This window comes from Pollicipes pollicipes, unplaced genomic scaffold (assembly GCF_011947565.3).
Source record: "Pollicipes pollicipes isolate AB1234 unplaced genomic scaffold, Ppol_2.1 Scaffold_4295;HRSCAF=5057_pilon_pilon_pilon, whole genome shotgun sequence".
NCBI classification, from domain to species: domain Eukaryota; kingdom Metazoa; phylum Arthropoda; class Thecostraca; order Pollicipedomorpha; family Pollicipedidae; genus Pollicipes; species Pollicipes pollicipes.
Genome location: NW_023596461.1, coordinates 27,135,127 through 27,158,929, shown reverse-complemented (window position 1 = coordinate 27,158,929; position 23,803 = coordinate 27,135,127). Strand labels below are relative to the sequence as shown.

Sequence of the window (23,803 nt, the reverse complement as noted above, 5' to 3'; positions counted from 1 at the left end):
GTTGCTGCCAGCCGGATGACGGTTGGCACTGCGCAGGTTGCCGTCCGCTCCGGCGGGTGAAGACCGCCACTCGTCCACGTCCCGATCTTTTGGCGTCGCGTCTGTTTGTGGCACTGGCCAGGACTTTTTGCGACGCGGCTGCTGGGTATCAACAGGAGAGCGCTTGTGCCCTCGACACAAGGGCACAAGCACTGTACACAACACTGGAACTGTACACACTCCACTCTCACGTCATCAGTTTGAACTTTGTGACAGACTAGGCGGCCACGTTAGCCATTACTGTACTGATGTTGTATCATAAGCTGGCAGCACTAACGCGTAATTTCAAGCAATTTAGTCCATACGCAATGGTAAGTGCTCTTGAAGGGAACTGAAACATCTTCGACTTTAAGCAACCAAAGACGACCGTACACATATCCGTACGTGGCACATCAAGTGGAAATGCCTCATGAGTTGTCAGTGGTTTCTAAGGACCGAACAGGGATGATGTTTTACAGCATGCCATTCCTCGTCGCACACCAAGCACCCAGCGGTGGGGGTGCACCAGGCAGACGCGGCCGCCGCGGGACTCCTGTTTATTATCGCAACGGATGGAAATCTGACCGCTATTTCGGACCCAGCATCACGCAGCGTCAGGCACGAAGCCAAAATTGCCCTCAGGGCGGGGCCAAATGTCAAGAGTTATCCCCAAACCCAGTGAATGTGGACCACATTTGCGAAATCCTTCCTTATCAAGCACAACCTCTTGGCTAACGGGTGAAGGCAGAGGGGGACGGGGGGGGCACGAGACATGGCCTGGTGGAGCTCCCTCTGGCAACGCCCGTACGCAGTGCACTGAACCCGCCCGCATTGCCGGATCTGAGCTGAATGAACTGAGCGGACTACAGATGCCATGCTATCCGTCGTCGGTGACGGATAGCTGCAGGTCACTCCAGTGATGACTGGTAGCAATGCACGCTCATCTATCTCACTTAGCATAATGGAATAGCATCACTTGACGGTCGACGGTTGATAGAACGTTTAGCTGTGGTGCCGAGAGCATGCGAACAACTGATAAGTTTTCAAGTAAAACAGATAAAGGTAGACGATCTATTGGCATGAGGTGCTCACCACCAAGCCTTCGTATCCAAGCTAGCGCATTAGACAAAGGTCGAGGGACTGGAGGCGGCATCCCAGCATGAAATCCATCTTTATTGACCTGTGGACCTTGGACTGAAAATCGCTGCGTCGCGCCAAGTCTGCAGAATACTTATGGCCACAAACCGCACACATACCAGCGTTAACCCCATGCAATTGAGTCACATCGAAAGCATTGAGCTCACGGCTATAAAGCACCGCATCCACGTGCGCATCCTTTATCCATCGACGTTTACGCCTCTCCGCATAGCCTACCTCGCCGCCTGTCCACCGCTGCCATCCCACAGAGCCCCCTGCCTCGCCGCCTGTCCACCGCTGCCATCCCACAGAGCCCCCTGCCTCGCCGCCTGTCCACCGCTGTCATCCCCACAGCCCCGTACCTTGCCGCCTGTCCACCGCTGCCATCCCCACAGGGCCCCCTGCCTCGCCGCCTGTCCACCGCTGCCATCCCCACAGAGCCCCCTACCTCGCCGCCTGTCCACCGCTGCCATTCCCACAGAGCCCCTGCCTCGCCGCCTGTCCACCGCTGCCATTCCCACAGAGCTCCCTACCTCGCCGCCTGTCCACCGCTGCCATCCCACAGAGCCCCCTACCTCGCCGCCTGTCCACCGCTGCCATTCCCACAGAGCCCCCTGCCTCGCCGCCTGTCCACCGCTGCCATCCCCACAGAGCTCCCTACCTCGCCGCCTGTCCACTGCGGCCAAACCCGCAGGGCCCCCTGCCTCGCCGCCTGCCCACCCGGCAGCGGCCTCGTCCCTCACCGCTTGCGTCGGCGGGGTCCGCAGCAGCACCGGCACAGCTTGCTCATGGCGGCCGCCCCGCCTTTCACCACACCGCCGCCTCACCGCCGGCCACGCTGGCCAGACCACTGGCCATGCTTGCCGCACCGCGCCGCGCCGCCAGCCGCGTCACGCTCGCCGCCGGCGCGCCGGAACTGGCGGCGATTCCGCGCCGACGGAAAGGCGGCGCCGGCCGTCGCCGTGCCTGGTATAAATAGGCGACCGACTGATCGCCCGGCAGGGAAAGGTCGCACTCAGGCCATGGATGGCGGCGTGCTCGCGTCGCCCGAAGGTGGTACGCAGCGGTGGCCGGGTGGGCACGGACGGCGCGAGAGGCGAGAGACCGTGTGGACTGGGGGCCGCGTCTGCCTCGCACGGCGAGCCGGCAGCCTGTCTGACGTATGAGAGAGTGCCAGCCATCCGAGCCGCCAGGGGCGCCTGTGCTGGGATTGATCCTGAAAGTGACGCTCAAAGAATTTGGCCTACAGTTGTCAGCTGGCGGCTCGCCAGGCCTTTGTGAACTGACGCCAGCCGACCGTGTTAAGCACACCCCGCGTCCGGCAGGCGCTGAGTGGCATGCCCATAAGCGGTCTGTTCTCACGAAAACAGTCGTATCGTGATCATGACTGGCTGGCTGTCTTCCTCCCACTGGCGGCGGATTTTTGTACGATTTGAGTGCATTAGAATTACCATATCCGTCAAGTTGAGGTTCAGCAACAGCCCACCCAACAGCAGTGTTGGGGTTCAGCAACAGCCCACCCAACAGCAATGTTGGGGTTCAGCAACAGCCCACCCAACAGCAATGTTGGGGTTCAGCAACAGCCCACCCAACAGCAATGTTGGGGTTCAGCAACAGCCCACCCAACAGCAGTGTTGGGGTTCAGCAATAGCCCACCCAACAGCAATGCAAATCGACGGAGGACGGATCTCTTTTAACACGCGCTCGGGTGGGGTTTAAATTGACCCCCCAAAGGTTTTTCGGGAATAGTTTCTAAACGGTGCGGCTCAGCCGCGCCAAATGCGGCAAGGCTGTAGATAATGAAATAGCACGTCATTTGGCATCAAACATTTAGATATACTTTGTACAGTCGCTGACTTATGGCAGGTCAAAGTTAGGCCATGGTTCCAGCGAGGGAAATTTCTAGGGAATCATTCAGTCTGATGCAGCAGCTGAGTGTTAGACGAAGCCATGCATGTTTGAGATACTTTATTAGGCAACACAACAACTGAATGAACAAATTACCTCGACCTAGGGTCAGATATGAAGGTCAGATCAGGGTCAGACCAACATGTTTTATTACTCTAGGGCTTGCTGTATGGGATAGTTTTTGGTGGTCATTTTGAACTGATTGATAACAAGACTTGCATTATTCACCTTTGATGGACTTTTTAAAGGTCCAAATAGATCATTTATCTATGACGACAGAGGTTAACATTTTGCTTTTAGGAACATACTGCCTAGCGTAATCTTCGTCGCTTATTCAAATGCAAAACTCAAAGCAGCTTTGATTGATTGATTGAACTATGGCGTTGGTCCCTTTCGCCTCCAAAAGGTCAAACAAGGTCACTGACCTTAAATGAGCATGTGGCCTCTTGCTTCGAGCAGTTGTCTAGGTTCTCTAGGTTATAGGGGTCCCTTGAAGACTAACCTGGAATTTGACCTTGTTTGATCTTATTTGACCCGAAGTTCATAACCTAGAAATTTTCAACTTCGATCTAAGTGAATTCATGTACAGTTGAACATACCCTGTGAATTTGGTGTTTCTGGCCCTCTTAGTTCCTAAAATCTGGGGATCTGGGGGCATCAAGTTGACCCCCACCCGAGCGAATGGTATCTAACCGACCACTTGGGCGCGTGTTAAAATATTTCCCACCGCCTTTTGCCATGCTTTTTATTAAGCTGGACTTTTTCATTCCAGTGAAAGTGGGTATTGCCATACCAGCACCCAGCAGTATTTGGACCGGTTACTTTTCAAAAGTGGTATTTTAAATGAGCAATAAAACGTACTTGAATGTGTTATCAATGGGTGTCGGCGCTTATGAAGTGAAAGTTATCAGAAGAACGGACCTATCTAAGAAAAGCGCGAAGCAGCAATAGTACAGTGGATAATCTTAGTTTGCTTCGGTTGCGTGGATGCTATGACATCGAGCACGTTATCAATAACCTCTACTCCTGGCTGAGCGGTTTGAGGAAATCTTCGGTCGCCGTCGTTGGGAGGCGTCAGGCGAGTCAGCACTGCATGCACCAGATGGGTGGAACTCACCAGGTCAGAGAGGTGATGGCGCCCTCGAGGCCCACGGTGATGATGGTCGTCTCCCCCGTGTAGCCGACAATCGGTTCCTGAGATACCGTCAGAAGCGGCGGCTCGGTCGCCTCTGAAAGATGCCGGGAGTTGTGGGCTACGGTGGTGACACAAAAATGTAGAATTTGTATTTGGGTCAAAGTCGAACAAGGGCAGACAAGAAGAAAGCATTGGATGCGCTGGGTCATTTTATCTCAAGGCTGTGCTTTGCAGCGTTTTGATACAACAAAAACTCACCATACAGGCATTTATTGTTCAGAAAATATGACATAACGGCAAACGGCTTAGCGCGGACAGTGGACTGATGCGAATGCAATTTAGATGAAATAAACATGCAGCCGGATCGTTTTGATCCTCTTATGGCAGTGTCTCAACCACGCCAACGTTCGGAGTTCGTTCTGATGCTCAGAGCTCAAGTCAGAGTCATGAATCCGTCCCGATAGCTCAGTTAGCTAGAGGTTCTGCTTTCCAGTCTTCCAACTCTCCTTTACACCTACCCACCAGTGGCAGATTGGGGGAAATCTCGCAGCCCGTAGGGAATGGTGTAAACGTGCAACTGGCTGAAATAGCCTTTGAACCCATTCAAGTAGGCTGACTAAATAGTCCAGACTCCTTATGGGCCAGGATAGCTGAGAATAACCGTCTGTTGTTTGGAAGCTGCTGTTTTGTTTCGTACTCACTTTACTGCTCGTCCTGGCCTCGTCCCTGCACTGATAAAAAACGTTGCAAATGATGCATTCCCACTTAGGAATAGCTGGAGCATTTTGTTGGTACTGATGTTGGCATCATAATTGCACAACGTCCTAGCAAGCTTTGTAAAGTCCTTTGTTGTGAAACTGCTGTAAAGTCAACTGTACTATGATGTCATCATTTACGTTGTAAAAGTAAGTTAGCATTTGTTAGAAGATGAAAAAGCAAGCTTCTCGTTATCCCGTCGAATTCCACCAATAAAGTGATTACATCCTGAGGCAATTGTCGGACTGAAAGCGTCTTTGGCGAAGTCGTGGACAAAGAAATGTCCCAAGCGAGGGTAAGATGTCTTGGAATGTTACAATGACAATGTTTGACTCATTCAGTCAATTTTGCATGCATGCCACGCTTCTACGTTGGTATTGCACACAAACTATCTTTCAAACAAAGAAATAGTATCTTATTAGCACGAAAAATCTGCGCATGATGTGTTCGGACTATGTTGATTAAAGATGTGACGCGTGGCCCACACTTGACTTTTTGGCATGACCCCACAATGGGCGGGCCAACAGCCAGCAAGACAGGCTATCGGTCGAACCATGCCCAGCTTGCCCGCCAGCAAATCATAACACATGATACATGATAGCAGTGGGGCCCAGAGATGTGATAGCGTAGTTTAGACGCTCTACAATAAAAAACATACAACTTAAAAAATAACGAAAACGGAGATGTGCTTCCTACTTACTTCAGGTTATTTTTCATAAGTTTAAAGGAGATATCACGGATTCGTGCCATGTGTTTTTTTAACATGCGCTCTGGTGGGGGTTAAAATTGACCCCCGAAGGTTTCCCAGGATTATTTCCGAGCGGTGCTTCTTTGTACAGCAATGTGTAATTAAATAGCGGATCTTTTGACGTAAAACAGTTACATATACCTGTTAAGGTCGCTGACTCATGGTAGACTGAAGTCAGGCCATGGCTATCAGCGAAGGACATTTCTAGGAAATCGTAGAATATGATGCAACAACGGAGTGTTAGACGAGGTCACACATATCTGAGATGGTTTGAAAGGCATAAAATAATTAAATTTATAATTACAACCAATTCCATTGAGTTAGGGAAAAGTACCAAAGCCAAAACGAAGTAAAAACTAACCTGCTTTTTTACTCGAGAGCTCCGTTTTATGGGGTAGTTTCTGGTCCTCATTTCGAATTCCTGATGATAGGGACCGCAACAGACATAATCCATTTACTTTTCAAAGGTAAAAGTAAGTCACTGACCTAAAATTACCGAGGTCAGCATATTTTTCCTGGGAACATGCTACCTAGCGTAATCCCGGACGCTTATTCGAAATGCAAAATGGAAGCAATCTCGTGGGTATATTGTAACATTGACCTTACAAAGAGCATAAGGTCACTAAACTCAGTAAGTTGTTCAGTGCATTAACGATGAACATTATTCACATAGGTGGGACAGTAGTATTAGCCTTATTCCTGGGAAAAACCAGGAGAATGGAGATATAGTTTGGTTGATATCTCAGCAACATGTCTTTACCGAAGCAAAAGCAGAAGGCCAAGATCTTCTGCTTTTGCTTCGATAAAGGCATATTTCTGAGGTTTTTCCGAGGAATAAGGCGAATACTACTGTCTTTCTAGGTCACTGAACTCACTGAACTTTTGCTCAGAGCAGGTTTTAGCTTCACGCCGGTTGCATGAGGACGTCTGGGCGCACTTGAGACACCAAACTGGAGTTTGACCCTATTTATCCTCATCCGACCTCATGGTCATGATCTAAGAGCTCAAATTTTGACACAAGTGCATTCACGTGCAAGCTAATTTACTCTGCGTCTTTGGTATCTCTAACTATTTTAGTTTTTGAAATATCAGTGGGTCACATTGACTCCCCACCCGAACTAAGGGTTTCAACCGGCCAGCGCTAAGCAGTTAAAACCAAGCACAAATATCATATTACTACGCGTCAGGATGGTCCCGTGCCTTTCTCTTTTCGTGTGGTCCAAAGCACAATCGAGTTCAGCTTGTATTTATGCGATGTGAAAGCGTCGCATCTGTCGCCGTAGGGAGCCGTCAGGGCCGTGGGGCGCCCATGATGCACGATGCGTGTCATTGCGACCTCGCGAGCCGCCAACACCAACATCGCCAGCGGGGAGGGGAAGTCGAGCTCCATTACCGCGGCGGCGGAGGCAGACTGGCAGTGACGTCTTTGGCCGGGGGTCGTCTGCGACCTGATGGCGCAGGTGAGAGGCCTGTGCAGGTGAGGCGCGGCGGAGCGCCCGCAGGTTCGGGGACGTCGCGGCAATCGGTAGCCACCGCTGACCCGGCGGGACGGCTGTATGGGCACATGGCGCGGCCAAGCATGCGGATGTCGTCAGTGTAAAGATGGAATCGTTGTAGCATGTTAGATGAACGGGGGGAGAGGGGGGGGGCGGAATTCCCATCAGTGATCGTAAAATGTCTCAGTCACTCAGCAAACAGCGAAATCTGCCCGCAGCTTTGCTTCTCCAGCCACTCAGCCTGATCACGTCTTTCGAACGCTTCAAGCGGAGGTTGTGAGGTGCATGTGCCTGTGCAGCAGGTATTCGTCAATAAAAAAGGAAAAGGTGACATAAAAGAATGTAAATATCTTTGTAAGTTTAAGCAATTTTCAATTTCGAAAGTTGGAACTTAAGATGCATAAATGAGGGCATATATTACGGCCAAACGGTTCGGCTGGATTATACTACGTTTGGTTCAATTTAATGCGCTACGGCGCCCACAAGCAAGAGAAAACAGACTGCACAAAATACAGAGCAAATAAGTGGCAAGGCCATGCAAAAGGGATAGGCCAAAATGTTGAGACACTCAAAACAAGTGCCCGTGACTAAAAAGGAAAAAGTACCCAATTCGACGCAACGTAGTAGATTTATCGAAGACCGATAAATATTAAGCAAGTGAATTATGAGTGTTTTGGCCTGCATGTTAATTAAGTTAAATACTGTCAGTTTGTTTCGCTGCTGATAAGCTACAACTATCGGTGTTACCTATTGAACAATAAAAAAATTTGGTGACCCGTGGGTTACAATGTTCATGAGTCACACGTCTCACGCTTTCTTGAGTCCCATTTCACGTCCCATTGCGATCTCAATGCGAAAGGGTCCATTTTCACTTGTCAAGCATTTTGAGCAATTTTGAAAAGCCATGGACAATTTTGAATTTTTTGTAACGTGGGCCATGACGTTAATGACGCATATGTCCCATACTTGTTTAGTTTTGGTAAATCGCCTATGTCCAGTCGAATGAAGCTCTCTATATTTTGATCGGGATTGGGAAAGGTGTTTGTGTCAAGACAGCCGAAAAACGAAACACCTTTGTTTAAACCGGGATCACGAAACACAAACTTTCAGCGCGCCGGCTCGTTTGCGTCTTGTATAGCGAATATAGTTCATAAAACTGTTTTATACTTTGATATGGGGAAGTAACGGTACTTGTGGAATACCAGCATCCAAATTGGAAATTTTCAATTTTGTCGGCCAGTGGGTCACAACACTTATGATCCACATGTTCCATGCTTGCGTACTTCCATCGAAATGACCAGGCTGCATGAAACGTGAGCGTTTTGTTGTATGACTGGAAGAAAGCATTTCTTAGTGCATAAGTAATCACAAAATAACAATTTTGAAATATTCTGTCCACCAAGTGATTACATATAATCTCCGCACACTCTTTGCTCGTCAGCCTTGGCAGATCGTCTACGCCCCGTGGACTAGTGCGTTCAGGCAAAGCGCCTTCATGCTGTTTGTTTTAGTCCCTGTGACGAGGACCGCACAACAGTCTGATGTTGGCTGATCTAACCTGTGAATCGGGGCAGGGGCACAGCAAGCCTTTCTCGGGGCAGGAGCACAGTCAGCCTTGCTCGGGGTAGGGACAACGGGCTGACGAAACTCGCACTGTTGTTGAGAGTCTCCTCTCTGAATAATAGAACGATTTTGGTCCATTTGACCGATGAGATCCAATTTTCTTTTGCACTTGAAGTTACTGAAATAAAGATAATTACCTCCGTCCAGATCAATGAAGGAATATATGAAATGGAGGCATTCGCAAACGAGGGCATCCATCTCCGCAGGTATTCACCTTTCCACGGATTCAACGTTTCATGATACGAAGGGATGAAGAGGAGTCAATGTAACGCCCTGTCGCTGCCAAATTTAGATTGGTTGTGCCTCACGTTAAAAAGAATAGCTGATTGCTCCCAGTGAGATCCCGCAATTATTTACAACTTCCGCGTTTCTAGGTTTATAATTAACCCCATTAGACGCAGCTAAACGCCAGCTTTCAGCGAAAGCCATTAAGTTTAGATTTACATGTCATATATTTGAAATCATGCAAACGAGTGGTACGAAACTTAAACCGACTTGTTCTTTGTTCAGTTTGAGTACATGGGTTTGTGATTATGTGTGTTTTAGATACACATTGATGATGTAGGGTTTCGCAAATGGAACAGTGTCGTCTCCAACGCCAGTGAAAGGCGATCGATTGTTACCAACTGACGCTCGCACCAGCAGTTGAGTTGCCTTGAAGTGTTCTACAAAACGGCTCTTCTTTGAGACCAAAACCGCCGTCTTTTGAATGATTCTCAATGCCGGATTTTTAAGGCGTCGATCAAGCCCTGTAGTATCGGTTGACGAGACGGTCTGGATTTATCAGCTGTGTGTCTTGGTATCACTCACATGATAGCAACCGGCATCTCACATCTGTTATCGCTTCGCTGGTTCCAAGTCACCGATCAAGTCTCAATGGTAATCAGGTGAAATAGACCGACTCACTAAAGTTGTGTTATCGTCTTTGTTTTGTTAGTTTTGTGTCAACAAAGTTTATGTCGCAAAAACGTCTTCACCTGGTTCAGCGGTCATTTCGTCCGCCCTCTGTGCTGTGCTGTGCTGTGCTGTGCTGTGCTGTGCTGAACTGGCGTCCGGCGAGACTCACTTTGGTCACTGGCTTCCTGGTAGAAGGGACTGATGCCGCGCGGCCGGCCGGCGGCCTCCCTGCCGGCGGACGGTGACCGGGGTCGAGCGCCACGACCCCCCTCTGACGTCACGGCAGGCCGCACCGGCCGGTCGGTGGTGTCGCGTGTGGAGGGCCGGTCCGAGGGCATGTCAGCAGCTGCAATAGAGATCAAGTCAGTGGAAAATTCCGAGGGGTGATGTCACATAATAGAACTGTTTGGCGCGGCAAAGCCCCTGGCAAAGGAGAGAAGAAAGACGAAGTGAGAAAAAGGAGAAAGGGGAGAACAAAATGGCGCGGTGGGTTTAAAATGCACCAGCCATTCTTACCAAAATCATCACGCCGCGATTTTTTCCGACTTGGAGTCAGATTTTCAAGGTCCAGTTCAGGTTCACTTATTGAAGACTTCATGCTATATTGTTCAAAAGTCAAATCATCCTCCCTGGGTGCGAAGAACAAGCTGATTAATCATGCAGGCATCATCCGTCAACAACTCACGAACAAGAGCAAATACGTTATGCAAGAAATGACACACAAATATAATGGTGTTATAATAAACATATCTACCACTGTGTAGATCTAATGTTTCTTGTGCAGGTGAGATAAAAAGTTTCGCATTTAAATAATGTTTGTATTCGCGTTTGAAGCCACTTGGCATCTACTGGCCTTCAAAGGTGTAAAAGTCGGCGAGTGGCACACCGCACGAACAGACAATGTGTAAAAACCGCATATGGGCATATTGCACATAAAAATGCCATTAACGTCGTCATCACAGCGCTTCATACAATCAGGAGAGTTTTCAGTACAAAAGCCACACGCTTTGCGCCGCGCGCCGCCGCGTTGATGACGCGGGGCGGCCGTCGCGGCGGCGCGCCGTCCTCACCCGTCGGTGGGCTCCGGCACGACGCACGGCTCGCTCTCGGGCCCCGGCTGACCGAGGCCGTGCGAGTTCTCCGACCGGACGCGGAACCTGACCTCTGAGCCGACCATCAGGTCAAACACCTGCGCCGTCCGACTGCGCGAGGTCACAGCCTTCAGCCACACGTCCCAGCCGGTCTGTTGGCACAGACAGCGGGAGGGTCCACGCGTGAGATCTGCAGGCTTGGTGCCGGCCCCGCGCCGGCGTCGGCCTGGCCTGAGGACACCAGCTCTGAGCGGGCGGCGTCTGACTGGTGTCGGTCTGGCCTGAGGACACCAGCTCTGAGCGGGCGGCGTTTGACTGGTGTCGGTCTGGCCTGAGGACACCAGCTCTGAGCGGGCAGCGTCTGACTGGTGTCGGTCTGGCCTGAGGACACCAGCTCTGAGCGGGCAGCGTCTGACTGGTGTTGGCCTGACCTGAGGACACCAGCTCTGAGCGGGCGGCGTCTGACTGGTGCCGACACCGGTAAATAGCCGGGCAAAAAGCTTTACTTTGACAGAAAAAACATATTTTGCTAAACGAAAAAATTAAGCGTGTTCAACAAGACGCTGTATGATCAGACTGCTTTCCTATGTTAGTTGAAATACCTACTAATTACTTCCACAGTGGCAAAAATCGAGCAGACTTGCAGTTATACTTGTTTTACCACCTGTACTTTATGCTTAGTAACCAGATCTGACCTGCAGTGACACTTTGGTAGCAGCCGGGAGCGACGCCAGGAACTGAGCCGTTGGTGGGCGCTGAGTAGACATTGTCATTTTTGCGGTCAGTATGCATACATTGAATTCGTGGGCGCCTTCGTCGAATAAGTGACATCCGCGTGGCCCAGGGCCTCCTTAGGGTTTATTTTACTTATGCAACATTACGAAAATTGTGTTTTATGACGCGTGACGTATTATGTCCTTTTCATGGACAGGTATGGGATCATGAACTTCTCTGAGTGGCAAGATCGGTATTCATGGAGGACATTTGCCCTGAAAGGGGCTCAATTGGTTAAAGGGCCTCTTTGGATATCAACGGGACATCCTGTTGGACGGAAGAGGGCATGTCCTTCTATACCAGAGTCTGAATCTATTCATCTTGTTCGCATGGCTAAGCCGCCAACAGTGAAAGGACGCGCATCCTTCCCGTCATGATATCAGTATTCTACCGCATTTCGGCTCTCCCTCAGGTAAGATCATCACATCATTCAGGTCTCTCCCACTGACGAGAGAGGCTCCGCTGTGCCGCGACCACTCCCCACTATACACACTCCTTCGAAACCGGCATCTCCTCCCGATCATGGCGTCATCACGGTGTTGGACACGCCCGGATGTCCTGACAACACCATGGCCGCTAGAGGTTATCATGGGTAAGATTTCCCTTACCCGATACACCCGTTTACCCATAGGGCTCTACCCATACAATCGGTTACTCATTCGTAGCCAGATACACTCAACCGCTACGCACCCGATTTCATTTAGTTAGGACTCATGTTGCGAATGGAGGGCGAGCTTTAAAAAGGTGCATACCTAAACTTAATCGCTTGCGTTGGGCATTATAAAAGTGTTGTGAGTGTAGTCAATTATCATTAAAATACGAGCAAGCAGTTAGGTTGTGCTGTATTTCTTGAAAAGGCTACCCACAATTGTGTAAGCGCTCTACCCATACTCATGTCTATACCAATCATTTTCCCAAAATATTTGCCCGTTGCTCCTGCCATATGAGAGCGTGTAATGGCCAAGTGGTTACCGCCTTGGAATTCAACGTATAAGATCCGGGTTCAAATCCCGGTTGCATCATGGGTCCTGAGCACTTACATGGCCAACTTGGTCGCTAGCGCTCCATAAAAGGGACATAACCATGATTCCATTTAAAACAAAAACATTTCATACCGTTACCACTTTGGGCTTACCCAACCCTCGAACTCCTCTTAATGTTGCTTGACCATGCACATTAGACTTTTCATGACAGTCGTGGGACCTCTTAAAATTTTAGGCTGGTCAGAAAGTTAAAAAAGTCCATCCACTCTATCTCACAATAGTGAGGGTGGCTGCCCACCCTGCCTAATTATAATGGGGGGGGGGAGCTGGTCAACCCGTCTGACGATGAAGAGGTGGCTGCCCATCCGGTCCACGCGGTGGTGCCACCCCGGTAGCCGCCCATTTTTAAAGCGGCCAGGGCACCCAATGGCATCCAGGCAAGCCCGTTTATAACGTTGGAAACCCGTTGCTGAATTATGGGACCGACTTAGATTGCTCGTCAACTTGCGTGCTTCGAGCGCCGGGTGAAGATAAGAGCTCCCTCTGACCCTAAGCTGAGAGCGCTGCTGTGAACAGCTCATAACTTCAGCACTTCGGCAATTTACAGACATGTTACGGAACGAGCACATCTGCTCATGACGGGCTGTTCAAAAGTTTCACACTCGATCAAGAAAGTCGCTACTCACTCTGAAGTACTCAACCAGGTACTTTGTGACCTTGGCGCCACCGTCGTAATCCGACGGAGCCCACTCCAAAGTTAGACATTTCGACGATAGATGGCGTACTTCAGGCTTGCCAGGCGGTCCAGGAACACCTGGAACAGGCGGCAGCTGTGCGGTCGTGATCAAAGCGTAAGCCTAATTGGTACATAATCGCAAAAGACCTACAGTTAGGCATTTGCGAGCTGAGAGTTGGTGGACGTTCACCTCAAAGGATCTTAAATTAGCATCGACGATTCGTATCGTATGCTCCCAAGCATCAAAGTAGTTAAAGGGGCTTAGCCAACAACTGCCATCGTCATGCATTTAATCCAAGCAGGCTTAATCATAATCATAATTATACAAGAACAAGCACGTGCAGTTTCTAAGCAACCATTTCAGTCTCGGGTGGTTGTGGTGAGTCAAGTATATTTTGGTCCAAGCATCTATACGGATCAACGGCCCTCACAAGCAGCCGGGAGCTTCACGAAAAGTACAAAGGAAAGACACATTATTCAATTGGCAAAGTATCCAAAGCCTTGCTTTTCTGCTTCAGTAATACCCCCTAGCACTTACTTCTCGGAATTGGCTTGCTTTTTTATTCCATTTATGTGGTTAAGACAGTGTGCATAGCTTTATTCCTTGTGGAATAGCCAGAAGTGTGGTAAGATAGATGTATTAACATTTGTGATAGTTAATAGAAAACATATGGAAAATCGTGTGAGAGCTACAGTTGCGTCATCTAGGTAACCAAAATCGGTAACTTCGACACGCCAAGTATGAGCTCTGGGCTGGTTGCGCAGTTAGGCCCAACATTGGTAGCATAATTAACTCGCGCAACATAGAAACGGTTTTAACACGTCGTTCGCTGTAAACTCGGCTGGTTGATTCAGGCGGGGAGAAAGAAACTGCTAGAGAGTTTAACCAAGAAGGCTTTAAATACTGCCTCACCTACATGCATGATGTTCTTAGTAAATGCACTAAAAACTTATATTTATATGGTTGTTTCATTTCGGCCGCGGTGCCAATGTGGTACAGCTGAGGTTCTGTGACTGAAGTTGGGTGTGCCGCTAAAAGTGCGCGGCGAGGACAGTATGGTCTGGAAAGCGCAGCAGGATGTCTTACTTGCTTGTATCTTGTTATGCATTCATGGACGATTTCCAGCCCTTCAAATGAGGTTGATGTAAGTGTGCCCAGCCATGAAAACACATGTAAGCGATAGTGGGTGCTTGATCACTCCTTTGGTATGCCGTGTGTTCTAGTGTGAAAAACATCGTGTGTCCGTAGTTGAACACCTCCGGTTAAAGCATGGTTCGGCTTTGCTAGTGCTGTAAGCCGAGTAAACAACCTGTTTTAGTGCATTTGATCTTTGTTGGACAGAAGTCGGCAGCTGGTGAAAGACAACTTCCCAGCAATTTTTCACTCCCCGCCCAAATCAACCAGCCGAATGTCGAGTTCCTGTGTTGTGCGAGCTAATTCTGCCACCAATCCCGGGGCCTAGTCGCGCAACCAGCCTACAGCTTCTTCCTTCTTCGTTTTCATACCTGGCGCGTCGAAGTTGCCGGTCTTGGTCACCTGGATAGCCTAACTGTAGCTCTCATACGTCTCTTCATGTTTTCTGCCAACTAGCGCAAATTAGCCAGAGACACAATGCTGCACAGGGAATGTACTGCGCGGGGTAGGGATGTACCCTTGTCACCATCCGTGGCTCCGCCCTTGTTCCCAGTCCTGACCTCGGATGGCGATGTGGAAGACGACCACGTCGCCGCCGGTCTCGCTGACGGCACTCAGCGTGTATTGGCCGCCGTCCGCCGGCCGCGCGTCGGAGATTCGCAGTGTTGCCTCCGACTCCGACCAGGAGGTGGCCACGCGGTCGTCCCCTGAGGTGGGCGCGCACCGCGACCCGGTGAGAAGGCTGGGCGGGGCAGCGGGCAGCGATGGGGGGGGGGGGGAGCGGTACTGAAGGGGCTGACGGTCCACGGCAGGCGGGGCCATGTCGGCTCAGCCGCTGACAGATGTCGGACGTCGCTAAGCTACGTTAGATGGTGGTCGCTTTGGCCAGATGTTGGTAGGTAAGCCTAGATGCTGTCAGCTTTAACCACACCAGCGGGCTTGGTCAGGCGCTGACGGCTTTGGCCCCATGTGAGCAACGTTGGCCAGAGAATGGTAAATCAGGTAAAAAACGATAAATTATTTCAGGGAGCCACGTAATAGGACAAAGGGTGGGACAATCGCAGGAAGCTAGCCAATATCCGGGTCGATATACAAGGCCGGCAAATTTGCCCAGTGGTTTCTGAAGCGGCTTAAAAGGTCAAATGACAAATGAATAGATGATGAAAAATTACGCTGCATCCATTGTTGCCCTTCCGTGGGGTTGCAGGTATTTGCTGCCATCGTACAATGGTGCATCAGAACGCAGGCAAAATCGTGACAAATAGTCGCTTAAGCTGCGGGTGCCAACGTAGGCCGAACGATGGCTGGTTAGGCGTGGCGAAACATTCAGCTGCGACGCTGGTAACCGGTGTGAGCAGGTCGTCACGGGCTGACCCACCAGTGAGACCCGTGTGTTTTCGACGAGACCGGGTGCACCCGAGAGGCGCGCGGCGAGCCTGTGTCGCGAGAGACGTGACGCAAAACAGGTCGGCCAGGCGCCGTCAGTCGATACAATTCGTTACAGTTCTCCACCCACGGCCCCAACCGGCCCCAGCACACGATAACGACGAGGCTGTTTAAGCCGGCGGCGCACCAAAGCACGCAGGAACCCCACCGAAACTCGCATTCCAGAGGTACTCGTTGGAGTAGGAGTCGACATAAAAAACCTAGGCTATGGCTGCTGCAAAGTAATGGAGAGGCGAAACGAGAACAATATTCACGTGACGCCGCAGGCTTTGTTTACCCCAGCTGCGGAGGTGGGGGTTCTGCTGAAAACAAGTACGGAAGTCCGGGGGACCTCGTCTCCAGGGATGCTACGGAAGTGTGTGGAGGAAATCGCCTTATGTAATGGGCAACCCGCGGGATTAAAAGCCAGACAAAGGCTGCGAGGCACTAAATGAAAACATAGCTAATTGCGCTTTGAAATTTTGGTGGTGTCTGCGCCACAACATATACAGTTACAAATTCAAATACAATGTTCACATAATATTCACATATTAAATTCAATGCATTATGCAACCAAAAAATGCAATGCAATATTAAATCCATAATTTAAATGCAACATTTAATTGATAGAACAATTTCAAACATATTCATATCAAATAATACAACAATGGCAAACATATCTGACTAAAATAACAACAAAAAATCAGGACCGAGCCCACGTCCCGCAGCCACCTGTCGCGCACGCTCACTTGCGCACTCGTCGGCACGTCGGACCCATCTTCTGGCGTGAGCTCCTCGTCGGCGCGTCGGACCCACCTTCTGGCGTGAGCTCCTCGTCGGAGCGTCGGACCCACCTTCTGGCGTGAGCTCCTCGTCGGCGCGTCGGACCCACCTTCTGGCGTGAGCTCCTCGTCGGAGCGTCGGACCCACCTTCTGGCGTGAGCTCCTCGTCGGCGCGTCGAACCCACCTTCTGGCGTGAGCTCCTCGTCGGCGCGTCGGACCCACCTTCTGGCGTGAGCTCCTCGTCGGCGCGTCGGACCCACCTTCTGGCGTGAGTTCCTCGTCGGCGCGTCGGACCCACCTTCTGGCGTGAGCTCCTCGTCGGAGCGTCGCACCCACCTTCTGGCGTGAGCTCCTTGTCGGCGCGTCGGACCCACCTTCTGGCGTGAGCTCCTTGTCGGCGCGTCGGACCCACCTTCTGGCGTGAGCTCCTTGTCGGAGCGTCGGACCCACCTTCTGGCGTGAGCTCCTCGTCGGAGCGTCGGACCCACCTTCTGGCGTGAGCTCCTCGTCGCCGTGCAGCCACGTGAAGGTGGGCGTGGGGTGCGCCGAGTACGGGATCGACACCCGGATCACCTCATCCTGGGCGAAGGTCAGGCCCCTCTCGACCGCCTCTGACGGCCGCAGGTAGGGCGGGGCTGCGGGGACACGGTAGCGCTGCTGCCAGCCGGCCGTTACGTCGAACATACCCGTCACGGTGTATGTGCTCGTGCATCATGGCGATGTGGCGCTAATGCAGAATTTATACCTGGTGAAATGTAGTGGCAATGCAGGATATGGGGATGGGTCCCAAAGAAAAGCAAGAGATCACCTCAAATTTGTGCTTTTTGTTTGATGTCAATTAAATCGATATCAGATCCCAATTTAGGTCATGGTCACAACAAGGTCATTTAGACAATGCTTAAACCGGTCACCTTGAAAGCATCGTTGACAGAGCGTTTCTCCAAAAGGTACAGAAAATCTGCCCTAAAAAAAACAAGAAGCAAGGCACCTTACATATCCATCCTACGATAGCTTACCACACTGCTATGACCATCAGAACCGTCAAATCAAAACTAAATGTGAGATGAACAAGACCTCCTAGAAAACACTTGGGAGGCCCTGACTTGTCTCGTCTTTCCTCACAACCTACGTCCCGCTCACATTGGCAAACCTTGTTAAGCATCCACTTAACAGTAATATGGAAGAAAACTTGTTGAAAACTGCGGCACATGCCGCGGATTTAACGAAAACTTGAGCTCACTGTGTCCGCATTTTATTTAACGCGTCACTAGCAGGAGCGGCCTTGAAGAGAACGTCAGGCATAAACGTTTCTACCAAGCAAATATGTCAACACTAACTGCGCCACTTTTGCGAACTAATCTGCGCATAGCATGCTCTGCAAGGCTCCGGCTCCAAGCAGTGTAAATAATGTACTGCTGGTAGGATCGTTGGACCGCGTTCAGTGACCAGTGCGCTGGTGACAGGCCCGCAGTCGGCTTACACCGGTATGGCAGCTTTGTCCTGGGCTTTCTCACGGGTTTGACACGCGTTAATGGACGCATATTTCACCGCACACCCATGGCATCGCATGGCATCACTCATCATATCACTGACCCATGGCATCAGCATGATGTTGCTTATCAATGTAAATGTGTGATAATAATAAGAGGTGATTTCTTTGTGATCTGATGTCTTTAGTCCGTTTGCGACATGCGTTGCTAGTATGACGGAGCCACATATTTGCCCGCACAGTTTCCCGCGTCCGCAGGGCTCTCAGCCAGTTACACCTCATTCCTTTTCACCACGCAAAATGGAAACTATGTAAAGGCTTTGTTGTTGTATGTCCCACAGCAGTGATGTGTAGAACAGTACTAGGAACGATGCTGTTCTCCTCGCTAAGACTCGGGTTGTATGTCCCACAACAGTGATGTGCAGAGCAGCACGGATGACAAAGCCGTCCTCCGCGCTGGGGGGGGAACCCGTTATATATCATGCTGAGCAGCTTGCAGGCCAAGTCTGTCTACAGCAACCCGTGCGTTTTGTCCTCGGTCGCAGTTCTACCCACTCCATGAAAGTAGCCTGCTTCGCCGGGGAGCGATGACTTGTCCAGCCTGCAAGCAGACGCCTACATCTCTTCGCAAGGCAGAACGAATGGCCAACTCTCGGATGCATCGCTGTGCTGGAACGGCCCGTTAGACGTCTGCCATCCTGCTTAACTCTGCCACGCGCTGTAAGTGCCCACATCAGCCTGGTTCAAGATGTGGGAAGCCGACTGGGCTCACCTTCCACCTGAAGCCGAGCGGAGGAGGTGACGGCACCCAGCGGATTGATGAGCTCACAGGAGACGGCGCCGTTGTCCTCCAGCAGGGCGGGGTGCAGCAGCAGGGAGGATCTCTCACCCAACGTCACGATCTGCGGCAGGTTCCGTCCTCACTGGTTCACATCTGAGTTCATAGATCCGAAAGAGCGGAGAATGGGATAAATCCCTTAAGTAGCTGCATGTGGAGTCCTATCTGCCGGGCAAGTATTTCTTAGTCCAATCGTCATTATAGTGAGTATGCCACCTATCGTCGCACATTTTGTCCATTTTTCTGTACTATTGTTTGATTACACGCATCTGATTTGATCGGGAAACACCAGTTTTCTCGCAATCCGTCTGAAAAGCTCAGAACTTTTATTTGAAGTAGTCGCTCCTGCAGGGGATATCTCATTAGACTCCCTGCCTTCACCATGAAGGTAAAACATTTAATTTGTCCTGTTTTTCCAAAATGTGTGTTTCGTTGTATTTGCAACACATAAAGCTGTCAAAAAGCTTGTGTAACAAACTCAAAGATAGCTTGAAACACTTTTCAGAGAATAAGATAGGTCCAGATGAAGTAATTATGCCGCGAGTTCAACGCAACGTGATCCTATGGCTTTGATTTCTTCCCTTTAACGTTAAGTACAGTGGCTCTTTTCGAAGCACGCTTTGGCTCTGGGAAGTGGAATATCGCATGGTTATAACTGATGGATTGTTTCAAACTTCAACCATTGCGCTCCTCGGCAACTGGCTCTTGCCGCTGCTGTGCCAATCACAAACATTCACGTGTTCTAATGTCATTCATACCAGTAGAAGTGCCACCTTTAAGTCCGTGGGTTCGCGATATGCGGGTTAAAATAGCTCAAAAGTGGGAGCTCTGATCCGTAACAACCGGCGACGGCCTTCACCAGATTCTGCCGTCATCATGACGACGATGGTCGGGACAATTGCACTTTTTGTGAACTCAGGATACACCCTGGGGTTACCGAGAAAGGAAGAAATGTAGTGCTGTTACGGAGCGTTGACAGCGTAATTTGGACCTCAGTATGCCTTTTGAAATATGTCCAGAAATTGGGAGGCTACCGTTAGTGTTGTGAGCTGGGTACATAAAATGAAAATAAAGTCTGGATATGCGAGTGCATGTGATACCAACGTTTGCGAATGCAGCATTCCCTCTCTTATGCTCTGCTAACCTGTGACTCTTTTAAGCCCTTGGTCTTCTCGCCTTCTCGCATTCTTACGATTTTGCTCTGTGGCTGTGGCTGCCTGTTTCATCTTTTTGTCCCTCGTGCAGCCGTCTTTCCGCTCCTTCGCTCGCTATCTTACCACCTATCTGAACATATGTCGCGAGATAGCCACCCCATGATGTCATTTAGACAGCTGATGACCGCTGTAGGCCGATCTGATCGGGTCGGAGTTGAGATGCTTCTGACCTGGCACCTGTCGTCCAGCTGCAACCTTCTCCTTATTCTTGTACCAGTGAACCGTTGGGAGTGGTGAGCCACTGAACTGGATGTTGAATCGGCCTGAAACAAGTCAGTCGTAAACTTTCACAGCCGCCGAGCACTGACAACGGATGGAAAAAGTCGGTTAACCCATGCTGGACACAGCAGACATCGAAGAAGAAGACAGGTCCTTAGTAAATGGGCTTAGAAAAATGTCCGTCCAAATTGTAACTAATTTAACACACACTCGTTCTCTGTGATTGTGCCATTGCGGTGGTAGTTATATTGTAGTTATTACAACGTAGGCAATGCAAAGTTAAATCAAGTGTTATAGACTTTTTTAGATAAGGCGATTGAGACAGAAATAGCAGAATTTTCTAGTCATCTTAAGATACTAGAGTCTTCCAGGAGAGAGGTGGCAGCCTTTAATTCGCATACGTAAATGCAAGCTTGCCATATAAGGACATGCGTGGTATGTTGCATACGGTACTGACGAGTTATGTGAAGTATAAGTATTCCCAGGTCTCACCTTGTCGTGCTGGAGGCAGGACACATCTCGTAGCGTTCGTAAAACACTCGGAGGCTCCGGATCAGACTTCTGTTTAAACGATATCTGCCCACAACAGTTGGGAATCAAACGGAGCGAGATGACGTCTTTCGTCTAGTGAAAGGTCACCTTGCACGTATTAGCTCCAGCGCAAGGGGTGAAAGGTTATGAAGATTATTTACCCACATTAGAGAAATATCCTGTCTTCTCTGGGCGTCAACCCGACATACAAAGTTGATGAGAAACATAAAAATGAATTGACAGTAGAGCATGCTAAGGTCCAGAACTCCTTGGCATTTAATGGCACACGCTTAAAAGAAGATAACTCGCCCAAATATACGAATACCACACACACACACATACACACACCACACACACACACACACACACCACACACACACCACACCACACACACACACCACACACCACACACACACACCACACACACACACCAAACACACACAACACACACACACACACACCACACACACACACACACACCACACACACACACCACACACACACACACACACACACACACACACACACACACACACATATGAGAGAGAGAGAGAGAGAGAGAGAGAGAGAGAGAGAGAGAGAGAGAGAGAGAAGAGAGAGAGAGAGAGAGAGAGAGAGAGAGAGAGAGAGAGAGAGAGAGAGAGGGAGAGAGAGAGAGGGGGGAAGAGCGTGTGTGCTACATTTGAAAGGTAATTTCTAAAAGGGTGCGGCATGTTTTAATGCAATTGTAACGTATAACACATAACGTATTGCTTGCATATAAACCATGATATTTACTTTGGTTTTACAGTCGGCGTTTATCTGCAGGGTAAACGTCTTCATGTCAGCCCCCCGAACACAACCGCACTTCTCTAAGGTCCTGAGTGGCCCACTCCTGCTAGTGTATTACAAACAGCGTGCGCAGTCGCTGTGCGCGAGAATGGGGGTCTGTATCTCTAGCTCCCAGACCAAAATGATTGCGTACAGGACACCAATATAAAGTCCAACAACTTTCAACAGCATTTACCAGACATGGCGTGCTTGGTCTATTTCTAGTTTCCTGTCATCTCCTGTTTGCGCGCACAGAGATCGTGTTCAACTTTGCGAACTGTGACCGTCCGGTGTATGGCAATGTCGGTTAAAGGTACTTATATATCATTGTACCTTCGTACCCTTGCCTTAATGATGATACACAACTTATCGAAGCGTTGACAATTATGCAATTGATAGGGGCTGCTGTTCTTGTGGTCAAGGTTTTGCTGCTTCATATATATGTAAGCAGGTGCATTTGTGCATATTGCTTGCATGTAATGATGTCGAATTTGTAACGAATTTTGCATGACAAAAACGCCTCAAAACTGCGTGTTTTCAATGTTGTATGTGATGGAGCCGATGGATGTGTGCCTCAGCTACACATCCATGGGTTCCACTACTTATATCGATAAGTTATTTCTGTTACATATATATATATATATATATATATATATATATATATATTCCTGTTCTGAGCGTTGGCTGATGCCTGACATGGCTTGTTCTGAATGTTCTAAGTAGGTAGCTTTTGAAGCATGACTCGCATGAAGGAGCGGTTGTGCAACCGTGACACTCTGACACCACTGACCAGATGCTTGCAATTTTGCATGACGCACACCAGCTTTTCGGGGGCAGGTATGTAATTATATAATAATTAATAAAATCGAAAATAGAATGAAATAAAAAATAATAAAATGAAGGAGGAAGGCCTACTACTCATCCTCCACCCTACTCCACCCTTGCCTCTCTCTGCGCCGCCCTACCTCGGTGTTCCGAGAGGCTTTCCCTAATAACGCCCAAGCTCGCTGGCATATACGCCGCAGACGTCGCACCCACCGGGATAAACAGCTGGGCATGTTATCGCCGGCCACAGAGGAAAAAATCGATCCTCTTCTTGGATTGCTCTGTTAGGTTGTTGCATTGTTCTTTTCATTTGATTCAATGCACGTAACGCCCCCACGGACCACACAGCCACAGCAAAAACGGTACATATGCTAACGCTGGCCTTCTAGTAAGCGCCAACCATGTTTGGACAAAAGGAAAGATCGTCCAAAGTACGATGCTTCTGGGTAATGAGATGCTCATCTCAGCACGACGCACGCGTAGAAGAAGAGCATTATCATATTAATTTGATCAGGCGAGGTAAAAATGCTGCCTTAAATATTATGTTGGTGGTCGATAATCTTTTGCTTATAAGATTCCACGTTCTAGCAAGGAGACCAGAATTTATGACTGATTTACGAGCAGTTTCATGTGCGGTGCATTACGATAAATCACGACGCCAAAGGCTGTGGGCTTTTGAGTCCTTTATAAACGAAGAGTGACCATTACTGCTGTAAGCACTCAAGACTTAAATGTTTCAGCACTGCGAAAGTCGTTAATGGCGTATGGTAGCACACGAAGTACGCGTGCACTCTTGCAGAAGTAGGACACCAATGATGTATGGCGGTATTTGCCATGTCAAGGCGCAATGAGCTCGTTGCGCAAAGTTGACTCTCATAAGGCGAATGGTTAGAATAAAGAGACTGTTGATTTTGTCTTGGGTTGGAGCGGGCAGCACAAAGCGACCGCGTTTTAACCTTATCTTTATCCGACACAGAGGTGGCCGACGACAGCGTAAATAGCTAGCCAAGATCATCTTGTGACGACGAACAAAATAAACATCATGGAAGTATATATATATATATATATATATATATAATATATATATATATATATATATGTATATATATATATATATATATGTGTGTGTGTGTGTTCCTATGAGCTATAGCTCACAAACACCCACAAACACACATACACAAACGCATGATAAACACAACGTTGACAGGCGGAGATGAGCATGCACCAACCT

General features: G+C 49.4%; 1 protein-coding gene across 1 annotated transcript in view; it reads right to left on the bottom strand.

Moving 5' to 3' along the window:
- The window catches only part of LOC119097376 (muscle M-line assembly protein unc-89), a gene marked incomplete at its 5' end in the record, with an annotated part of 44,035 nt that extends 23,660 nt beyond the window's left edge, over positions 1–20,375 (bottom strand). Inside the window, 9 exon segments of the mRNA XM_037220421.1 lie at positions 4,181–4,292; positions 9,888–10,064; positions 10,235–10,347; positions 10,789–10,961; positions 13,253–13,380; positions 14,998–15,144; positions 17,135–17,281; positions 18,908–19,037; positions 20,358–20,375. Coding sequence (XP_037076316.1) covers positions 4,181–4,292; positions 9,888–10,064; positions 10,235–10,347; positions 10,789–10,961; positions 13,253–13,380; positions 14,998–15,144; positions 17,135–17,281; positions 18,908–19,037; positions 20,358–20,375 — 1,145 coding nt within the window.
- Between the last annotated feature and the right edge of the window lie 3,428 nt (positions 20,376–23,803).